Below are 11181 nucleotides of genomic sequence, written 5' to 3' on the forward strand. Positions count from 1 at the left end.
GCAAGCAACATCAAATCTAAATTGTTGGCCAAAGATGGCGTTTACCCAAATAAACATGCACAAGTACTGCATTATTTTCAACATGCTATTCAAAACTGCAAAAGCAATTGGTATAGTATAACAAAAGTAATAACAAAAACCCTAAAGTGTGCTTCACACTGTTCGAAAATGCAGGAATACATCCTCTGTGCCATTATTTATGGAAAGCATTCATTTTTTCACAAGATTGTTGGGTGTTTCTGCAAATACATTTAGTTCCTTGCATACCTGAAACATTGTTTTCCCCTTTATTGGACACAAAGAAGGAGGGAGCTCTCTGGCCACTGAGTTAATGGGGTGCACATTGCTCTCTTGTAGAATCAGTGTCAAACCCATCTCAGAGGCTTTCTACAGAGAAGATGCAGACTGGGTTGTTAAATTTGACTATAAGGTCATCTCAACTGTGGGGACACTTAAATAATTATTGTTGCCTATAACCCCCCTCCCTACATAACCTCTCCTTTTAAACCTGTGTACAGAGCAACGCTCCAGGCCTCCCCTTTCCCCACGCGATTTCAAGCAACATAATTCAGCTTGATTTTAATCCAGATTTTCATTTTCGAAGAGATATTGTGTCATCATTTTAATTGTCCACTCTGCACACTTGTTGTAAGTGGTTTACTGCACAGAGCAGCTGCAGGTACATGAGAGCTCTCAGGAAATCTCTCTCCAATAAGTGAGTGCACCCTGCAATAATAATCCATTTCAATAAGATATTCTTCATTATGAGACATGAATGAAGTGTCAGGCACTGGCCATACATCGCAGTAATTATCAGTATCTCAAGAACCTTTTTAACCAAGCTGGCTAACCCCCTGAAGAAATGTTTGAACTGAAAAAGATTATTGAATTGGTGAATTGGCTCCTTGAACTTACAACCACATTGAACCTTGTATCGTGTAGATTAAAAAGGGTTTCTAATGTAGATATAAACCAAGCTTTTATACGTTCAACTGTAAATGAGACCTTGTAAGGGTTGTATTCACCATTTAGAACAAAAAACATTAATCTCTGCCACTTCTGCTGCTGCATACAAACGCCCTGGCCAACAGGTGACTCACAGTTCCTTGCATTAAAGATCCCATCTTAATCTAATTAATGGCTTCATAATGACAACAAAATGAAAGGGCCAATTCCTTTGTCTTTAAAATGTTTGTAATTTCTTGTGTGAGACAGAGCAAAATCGTATATGTCTTCTGCCTGTTAAGCAGAATGCATGGGGACATTTTAAAAATAGGCCCACGTTTCATGAACATATCCCTTTAATATGCTAATGCTAATAAATGCTTCCCACAATACGTTTTTAACCTGGCTGCAGGGATTTGCTCCCATTCTGCCACAGCTGCATCATTACGTTGGACACTGCTGGGTGAAAAGGCAGCGTTCAAGATCATTTGAAAGGTGAGCGATGGGGTTCAGGCAAGGCTCATATTTTTTAATAATGTGAATCCTTATCGTAGCTAGTAATGTAAGTGTAAGTATACGCAGCAGAAAACTACTGGACTAAAAAACCTATTTATAAGCTGAGTGCTCAAGTGTTACTTACCACCAAAGGGATTATTAGTTACCCTCATTGTTGTCTTTTAATATTTTGACTGTAAAAACGCTGAGATCTGCTGTGTCTTCCAGAAAGTAGAACATGCCCAGGACAATACACACTACAATCTGAACACTGCCAAATACTGATAGATGGGAAATTATGAATGAGATGCTGGTACTGCCACCTACTGGAGGACTTTACAACTTTTATACGTTCCTGCAGCAGAGTAGAATAAATTCCACAAAAATAAACACTCAGTATTAAGGGTAAAAAGATTTAATTTTGTGAGAATACATTTTCCAGATAAAATTCTACATCTGAGAATTTATTTTTACACATATTTATTGAGCTAATTTCTATGTACACAAGGCTTAATGAGGTCCATGCTCAGTTGCCAACAAAAACCGCCCACAGAAAACATACATTAAATACTTTGTTTGCACCTATTTATTCTTAAATAACAAACAACATACAGTAAAAACAAGAATCTTTGGGAAGTCAGTGTACTTTTAACATTCATTCAGGCACATTCTCTCTCTTGTGCACACTTCGCATGTGCCTGCCCAGAGACTCCATCCATTTAAAAGACTTCCCACAATAATTACAGACAAAGTGTTTCCCCTCAGTGTGGATCGTCTGGTGTCTGTTCAGAGCGCTTGTTGTGATAAAAGTCTTTCTGCATATTTCACATATGTACGGCCTCTCTCCTGTGTGTGTCCTGATGTGAGCTGCGAGGTGGGAGCAGTTACTGAAGCGCTTCTCACAGACAGAGCAGCAATAGGGCTTGTCTTTGCCCTCCTCTCCACTGCTACTGCTGTTGTTGTTGTGGTGGTGGTTGGAGTGGAAAGGTAAAATGGGGTCCTGCAGACTATTTCTCAGACTGGAAGGAGATGAAATGAAGTCTTTAATGTCTGATTCGAGGCTTTCAAGCTGCTCTGCTGCGTCTTGGCCCATCCAGAAATCCCTGTGGCTTTTCTGATACTCCTTCTTCACCTGTGAGAGCTCTGGGTGCTCCTGCTCCATGCTGCTGCCCTCATCGTCGTCCTCACAGGGCTGGGACTCGGGAGCCTCCACTGCAGAGACTGACTGATTGTGCTGTGGAGGGGGAGGAGGAGGATGGTGGTGGTGGTGTTGGGTGTGCTGCTGCAGCTGTGCTCCGAGGCATCTCTCCAGCCTGGGCTCTGCAGGTATAACACAAATCATAACATCAAAATCATGCAATTTACCTAAAAGATAATGCAAAGTTGGTTGCAAGGTTTGGTTTCAAGCAGATTCCATCAAACAAACCTGACTTGAGAAGCTTCAGCTGCATCCTCAGACGACTGATTTCTAAATCTTTAGACCGAAAAATCTCCTCTTTGTACTCGGCTATTGTCCTTTCAACAGCTTCAAATATCTCCCCCGCCGCTGCCGAAAGTCTGTCGGTGAGAAAAGCTTTCAGTGACAGCATTTTGGACGTTTTTCAGTAAAATTAATTGCTTTTAGTTGACCTTACGTTAGGAAACGTATTCATACGAGTCCCTGAACGTCACGCTTCGCTTGTAAACACGGACATGAGCGAGAGGGCCACGCTATGGGTTCGATGTGAAGAACTACCGCCCCCTGCTGGAGCGGAGTGGAAATGCAAGACCGCTATACTTAGGCTATGCTATCGAGGCTGCAGAGGAAGGGGGCGAAATAATACAACAGTAATCATACAGTGCATGCACTTACAAATTATGAGTTTACTCTCAAAGAATAACATGATAAGCCTCAAAAACGATTAATTCATTCATTAATGGGCCAATGTAAATAAATGAGGATCCTCAAGTCCAAAGTTTAATTTTTATTTGGTTGCAACCAGTCTTAACTCAAAATTTTAGGTTTATATACTTCGGGGTAAAACAGTCCAGTCCAGTGAGATTCCAGTTTACAAACTAAATCACTTAAATGCAAGAATACAATCTGGGCAAACAGGTCAGGGAACATCTCATGCCTGAAGTCCCCAGGTTGTCAGGATGGTAATTAATTTAAGTTTTTAAGATCTGTTTTTGGCATTTTGTGCCAGAAAAATCACATTTACCAAACTGAAATGGTGACTGCCCCAGGGTGGTTCTCACATTTTTTGTCCGTAGAGGGACCTAGTATGATTAAATCTAGTGTGTATTCGTACTTATGTCTCTGCCTAACCTTGCAATCCTGGGCCTGCACAAGTCAGAATCAGAATCAGCTTTATTGGCCAGGTATGTACACATACAAGGAATTTGACTCTGGTTTAACTTTACTCTCTTTGTACACTTTAACATTTAAAGTTAAAATTGTAACTTATATGTACACGCCTACACTAAACATTAAACTAGTATCTATAACCCTGCCAAAGACAATAGTGCAAGAATGAGGAGGGCAATGATGTGGAAATATACAACATGCTTTAGAAAAAATATTTAAGTCTTTTTAGGACTATGCACCTGTGTTTACTCTGTACAATATTATATCAGATTAATGCTGTTTACATTCTAAAAGGAACATTTTATTGAATTACACCATATTATAACAGTATTCTTGACATTTTGTCCTCCTCCTGCACATACCTACAGCACTGTGGTCACTGTGTGTGGTTCAGTCATGTGGCTGTTGCAACAAAGAGAGAATATAAAGAAAGAAAAGACTCTGAGGCAGGCAAATATTTGGTTAAAACCAACTGTTTGCTAAAGCTAGCATGCAGATTGCAACAGAAATATAAAATTCATGATTCAAAATCTCCTCTGCAACTTTAGGCCCATTCACACAAGAAATGACTGCTACCAGCCTTTGTCTAGTTAAATGATTATTTGAAATATAAAGAACACGTATTAACATGTACTAGAGTAAGTTTGTCACTATGCAAATTTGTCTTGGCAAAGCTACAGTTTTCCCCTGATACACGAATCTCTCTCTGCTGTGTCTGTTTTAGTCTGGGATAAAAATAGCTGCTGTATGCTTCTCTGCATGGCATTGTCTTAACAGGAGTTCACTCCTGTAATGAGACACTCTCTCCCTGCCATCCTGAGAATACCACTGGGATTACGATCTCACAGCAGCCCGAAGAGTAATGATATACACCCAATTATCCTGTAATATATATATGCATTATGGACGTTTATTTTGATATTCATGGGATAACAATAATAATAATAATAATAATAATAACAAACAAGAGTCAACACACTCAAACAGCCTCTAAACCGTTTATTATAATGTTACCTTACAGCCTTCCCAACCTGCTACCTACATCGGCCATGACACAATATGATTAGCATGTAGTGGACACTCCCCTCTCAGCCAAACAGCCAATGAGAGAGAGAGCGGATTATGCACGTCTACAGGGAGGGAAAAGCCACAGAACATCATAATTGCACAAAAGAGACACAAATATTAAAAAGACAAATAAATCTGATTGACAAGAGCTGTGACACTGTTTACAGAAAAAAGTTCGTAAACTTTTCAAGTAAAGGCGTGGACTGGCCGTCCACCTCAAGGTGTAGTTATCAGTCTTTACAGCTTGAGCACTTGGTGTGGAAGTTAGTACGTACACGGGCTATTCTCAGTTGACTTGACTTGACTCTTTTTTTTTCAGTGCAGTACAGTGCATGTGTCAACCTGTCCCTTTCTTTTCATGTCAAATATACCACAAAAAAATAAAGGAAGAGGAGGGAATGACGTCATTACACGAATACTTTGAATAATAAGGGGAAGAGGACTAAGTGCTGAGAGTTATGGATGATGGAACTGGATCGTCTGAATGGAGCTGGCCTCTAATCTGGACTTGGTTTCACTGCAGCTTCCCAGGTTTCCTTTTTATGCCTTGGCGTTGATGATCTCGATAAACTCGGGCTTGAGGGAGGCTCCGCCCACGAGGAAACCGTCAACGTCATTCTGGGAGGCGAGCTCTTTGCAGGTACCACCGGTCACAGAGCCTGAGAGGAAGAACAGGTTCATGAGGAAACGGTCAAGTGAGAAAACTAAATGTTACACTCAAACTTTGTCTCCTCCAACTGACTGACCTCCGTAGATGATCCTGACAGAGTTAGCTACAGCCTCAGACACGTTAGTCTTCAGCCACTTCCTCAGTTTTTCATGAACTTCCTGAGCCTGGATTTCAGAGAGGAAACATTTGCATTAAGATTAGTTTTAAAAAAGAGATTGTAGCAATCATTTTCAGCGGTTTCTCGTGTTTACCTGCAGTGGGGAAGCAGTCTTGCCGGTGCCAATGGCCCACACAGGCTCGTAAGCAAGCACGACCTTGCTCCAGTCCTTTACATTGTCTGAGAAAGAGACAAAGACGTGTGATAAGACTTTAGTTGCACAAGTTTTCTGATTGTCACACACTCTGGTTGCACAAACTGTTCCTGAAATGTGTCAACATCTACTCTCTCTCCTGCCCATATAAAACCACAGAGTCATGTACCTGCGATGACCTTGGTCTGAGCATAGACGACCTTCTCGGTGATGCCGCCCTCTCTCTCGTCCAGCTTCTCACCGATGCAGGCGATGACACCAAGACCACTCTCCAGAGCGTGGGCAGTCTTCTGGCCGATGAGCTAACACAAACACAACACAAGCATGTAATCACAGAGTACACACAGGGATGAAGTCTCCTTTTTGTGTTTTCTATAAAGGACAGCTCTTAACATTTAGCACTTAGCATGATAACAACAATGATAAAACCTTTAATAATTACCTCATCGCTCTCTCCGAAGACGTGGCGCCTCTCAGAGTGTCCCAGGATCACCCAGTTCACACCGCAGTCCTTGATCATCGCAGGGCTGAAGGCAGATAATATTCAAACAATAAACACTAAATAATCTCATCTGCTCCTTTTAAAGAGAGAGATGTGCAGTATTAGCAAGATTTTACAACCTAATAACCAGGATTCTTCCAGTACCATTTATCCATTTTTATTTGCTCTTAAAAGAAACTGATGTTACTTTAGTCAAAGGGTCACATGACGCACCTGATCTCCCCAGTGAAGGCACCCTTGGGAACTTTGTAGCAGTTCTGAGCTGCCACGCCGAACTTGGCGTCCAGCTTGGTCCTGGCAAAGTCCAGGTAGATGGCTGGGGCACCGCACACGACCTCTGTGAGCAGAGATGGAGAAAAAAAGATTATGCTATTTGTGTATTCAGACTAAGAGATATTAATAAATCAAGATAATTTTCACCAATGGACTTAATATCAGTGATGTGGCAATAGTTTTACATTTATATTAATTAGTAAACAAGATGTATTCCTTCTTCATAATGGATGATATGAAACAACTGCATCACTAACAGTAATGTAGCCTTTATGATAAAAAGAGACAACCAAAACGGTACCAACAATTTCTAGATGATCTAACTCAGAAAAAAATTAAACTTTAATATGTGGCGTGTCTATATCTGCCTGGACAACTAGCCCGCAGCATTTCAGCTCCTTGAGGATTAAAAAGACATACAGAATCAGCCGGGCCTGTTAAAATATAATGCTTAATGCCTCTAACAAAACAAATCCAAAAGTAAACGCACAGATCAACCTCTACAAAATTCAAAACACAGGAGTGGAAACTGGCATCGATCTTAAATTTGCTGACAGGTCTTCAGTTTAGTAAAAAGTAACAATGAAAGGTAGGCATCTTGTGTTTTCTGATGCTTTTAAACAGGAGTCCACATCACATAAAGTCATAGCAGCAGTAAAATCAAGAGCGTAAGCACCTGATTCTTACTCCTTAACTAATATATCAATATACTTCTGTACTTCTACACAATTAATAACTTGTGTTAAGAAACTCGCTTGTCATGGTGTACTTCTTTGAAATGGATGTAAACATGAAGTCAGCAGCACAGTACAGTCTGCCTGGTTCAAGCAGAGTACAGTAGAAGACACTGACATTCAAAATGTAACTATATCTTGGGGTTACCAGAGTCTATATTAAACACCTCCTGTTATTATTGGTTTGGTAAAGGTCATTTCTTCCCGGCCACAGTCAAGCCTCCCTGCATTAAAGGTCTGAGTTCAGCCTCCTAAAGGGCACCTACATGGCTGCATTCTGCAGGGGTCAGAGAAAAGTCAAGGGACTTGGAGTTCAAAAGGTCAAATAAAAAAGTTTAAATAGCCAAGATGTGAAGGAAATCCGTCTGGGAAGTAAAACAGCTGAACTTTGACTTTAAAGCTCCAGGGGGAAACGCCAGTGGGAACAGTCTGAAAACACTGTAAGAGGGTGGATCCATTAATGGAGCAAGGTCCAAGGCTAGTGTGAACAGTGACAGTTCAGACCTTTGAAGGATATACTCACACACAACAGTTGCATAACACTTGCAGCACGGAGAAGAACAACTGGCTTGATGACAGCAAAAGCAGGCCTAGACACATTCAACATCGCCCTGTTTGTGTAAATTTCCAGCAGAATAAAATGCACTGAATGAAAAACGACTTCCTTATAAAGAAGCAGCAGCCGTAGCAAGTTTCTCTGCGGGAAGCAGGCAGCAACAGGACAAACGTCTACTGCTGCTGCATTCATGTCATCCTGGAAAATCGTAGAAGAGAGTACAACAAAAAACAACAACTGGAACCCCCATTAAACAGTGTTTTCTTTGGCCTAGTTGTCCCACTGCATCTCTAATAATAACTTGCAAAGGAAGCTAACAAAAGGCTACTGTACTCCTCATTAGTTAGCAGATGAAAGAGGAGTTATTAACGAGCATCAGTGAATGCATCGTGTACTTTCACAGACAGCAGAGGCAGAGCTGGCTCCTGGACTACGTGCCGCTGCAAACGCACACCCACCACCATAACCGACATTACGGAAAACCTGTCACCCGTATTCATGCACTTGTGTCCGGCTGCATCTGGGTGTTAGCGAGCTAAAACAATGGAAAACCAAGAGCTCGCTCTAAATGTAACGTTAATGGAGGATAAAAAAAAGTAGATGTAGTTGGTTGATGCTTTTGATGCCATTGATTTATTGAATGACGGCTGTGACATGAAAAGAGGAAACAAAGACTAGGAGTTACAGTCACTCACACTGGTGCATGATAACGGTTAAACAAACGACAAATTCACATTCTCAAAAGGAGGTTTGGTGTAACGGTTGAAAATTCTCATACCGACATTGGAGTCCACCGTGGCTCCGTTCATGGTCTGGATGAGCTCCCCGAGGCTTTTCTTGTCGCCGTTCATCTTCCAGTTTCCACCGACGAAGAATTTCCTGCTCATGATTGCGGTTTTTTTTTCTTATTATTTCAGCTAGGAATTAAAACGGTACCGACAGCCCACCAGGGTCCACCTTGTCTAGGGTAAGAGAGCGGACGTGAAGAAGCAGCTCAGACTATTTATTAACATAGAAATTTAACCCCTCCTCTCTCTCGGCTTCATTGGTTTATGGCGGCACGCCCGCAAACGCGTCTTCCCGTTTCATTTGAGGAAGGGGCAGAGCAAATGTCATGATGCGTTCAGGTGCACTGTGTGAAACTTTGTCACAAACAAGGGTTACCTGTTAGAGCAGGGCCTTGAGGCAAAAACCTTCAGCTGAAATTAAAGTAGAATTACCACAATGTAGAAACACTTCTTAACAAGTCAAAGTCAGACATTCAAATTGTCAGTGAAAGTTCAAAAGAATCAGTTTCCAAGTTACCTTAAAGTACTAAGGTAAAAGTTGGAAATTCATCTTGGAGTATGGGCTGTATCAGAATAATGAATTATTAATTTATTAAAATTGTCAATTATGTTAATATTGCAGCTGGTGAAGGTGGAGCTGATTTTGATTATTTTGTATAATTCTGGGTAGCTAATGAAATGTCTCCCCTGGGATTTGTCTTATTTTAACTTAACCTATACAAATACATTCATTTGTGTATTCCATTTTAGGATTAATCTGAATCTGCAAAGTAACTAAATTGATCAAATAGAATACAAAAATAAAATCAATCCCACTAAAGTGTAGTTAAACTGAAGTCGAAAAAAAAAACAATACTTAGAGTACTTACAAATTGTACTTAAGTACAGTATTTGGGTAAATGTAGGCGGCTTCTTCTTCTTCTTCTTCACTAGTGCTTCTAGTGGTTCTTACAGATGCTATTCTGTACATTGTGGCTCTATAGCACAGTAAATGATGACACAAATAGAAGAAAACAACATATATTAATAGGATGTTTGAGCCTAATAAGGTTAATACATTTCGGACTTGGGTTCTTGTTCTGCCCGCACATTTTAGCTTCTTGAAAACCCATTCAGATAAAAATTGGAAAAATGTTGCGAAATACTTTTCTTTTTTGAAAGATTTGTAAGCCAAATCCCCAATGTTTTGACTTTATGATCAGTTGTTGACATGGCCACAGATTGCTGCTAAAGCAACTTCTTTGTTACCAGTTTAAAATCAAATTTTTCCAATCAAAATACATTTGTTTAAGTACCCCAGTCCTGTGCCCTGTTGATTTTGAATATATATTTAATAGCTGCTGAAGGCAGCATTGAAGCAAGTTCTTGTGCTTGAAAAATGAATCTAGTGACTTGTTTTTGCTTGTTAATGCTTTAAATGAATCTCAGGTTTCTGGGAGCAGGGAAAAGACAAAGACAGGACAAACACCAGGGACCATGATCTTTCCAGCTTCAACGACTCCATTTTTTCAATTGTCAATTTACCAGTCAGATCACTGCAATAAAACTGTTTCCTGCTTGTTCAGGTTTTTGCTCAGATTAAATTACCATTCTTCTTGTTGTAAGCCTCTTTTGTGATCATTTCATACAAAAGCCACTACAATTAATTATATCTATCAAGTGCAAAATATAAAAATTATATATATTATATAATATTTTTTGCTGGGCTTCACCCTGCAACAAAAATTTAAATATGTGATCATCATTATTTTATCGTGATTAATATATGCTAAAATACAAAAATAATATAAAACTGTTTGACCTACTAATAACAGTGACCCTAATCTTTGATACATAGCAATAACTTCAGCAGTAGGTATTTGTAGTGCCAAAAACTTTACACAAAACACTTTATCGAAGTATCACTGATTTGTTACGCAGTGCCAATATACAGTCTTTGCGCAGTACGGACAGAGTACGCAGTCACTGGTTAGATCCATAGACTATATAAAAAGATATATATATATATATATATATATATACAGTCTTTGGTTTTATCCATGTGATTTGTGGCAGAGAGGCCGAAGCTATGACGACAGACCGCTTGATTGGCAGACATGATGCATGACCCACCCCTCTTGATTCAGGTCTAAACTGGAGCTTTCTGATTGGAGAATATTCATCAGGGTTTGCATACCCAGCATGCACTGCGGCCGAACAAATGCCGTTCTTGCACTGATACAGCTGTTTTATGAGAAATTTGAAGTGAAATTTATCGTAAATATGTAATTAATTTCTTCAAAATCAGTGATATTTTGTATTCAGAACTATCTAACAAAATGACACCACAATGACAGGGTACACACGTAGCGTACTAATATTGCCTATCACCCTGCAGCGCGTCAGGAATAATTTGCTCTTTAGTTATTTGTCTAGTAGGTTTCTCTTAATGAGAAGCCCCACAATGATGTTCAAACGAAATCTCTTAAAAATTTCGTGGATGTGAGTTAATG

The 11181-nt window shown here is 40.0% G+C and overlaps 2 protein-coding genes and 1 non-coding gene across 3 annotated transcripts; 1 reads left to right on the forward strand and 2 right to left on the reverse strand.

The window, feature by feature from the left end:
- Positions 1-1868: 1868 nt before the first annotated feature.
- Positions 1869-3093, reverse strand: LOC138584727 (adult enhancer factor 1-like). The gene is made up of 2 exons (XM_069657028.1): positions 2867-3093; positions 1869-2760 (listed from the first exon to the last, which is right to left on the reverse strand). Exons 1-2 carry the CDS (start codon positions 3027-3029, stop codon positions 2096-2098), a joined length of 828 nt encoding a protein of 275 aa, XP_069513129.1. The 5' UTR covers positions 3030-3093; the 3' UTR covers positions 1869-2095.
- A 1678-nt stretch (positions 3094-4771) lies between these two features.
- On the reverse strand, positions 4772-8887 carry tpi1b (triosephosphate isomerase 1b). Its single transcript, XM_069656226.1, has 7 exons — positions 8680-8887; positions 6552-6675; positions 6279-6363; positions 6006-6138; positions 5777-5862; positions 5602-5689; positions 4772-5514 (listed from the first exon to the last, which is right to left on the reverse strand). Exons 1-7 carry the CDS (start codon positions 8786-8788, stop codon positions 5396-5398), a joined length of 744 nt encoding a protein of 247 aa, XP_069512327.1. The 5' UTR covers positions 8789-8887; the 3' UTR covers positions 4772-5395.
- Positions 8888-11074: 2187 nt separating this feature from the next.
- On the forward strand, positions 11075-11130 carry LOC138584821 (U7 small nuclear RNA). The gene has a single exon (XR_011305469.1). It is a non-coding gene; the product is annotated as a U7 small nuclear RNA (small nuclear RNA).
- Positions 11131-11181: the final 51 nt, after the last annotated feature.

Source organism: Semicossyphus pulcher, unplaced genomic scaffold (assembly GCF_022749685.1).
Source record: "Semicossyphus pulcher isolate SPU_LCO1_2020_fin unplaced genomic scaffold, fSemPul1.0.p SCAF_9, whole genome shotgun sequence".
Lineage (NCBI taxonomy): Eukaryota > Metazoa > Chordata > Actinopteri > Labriformes > Labridae > Semicossyphus > Semicossyphus pulcher.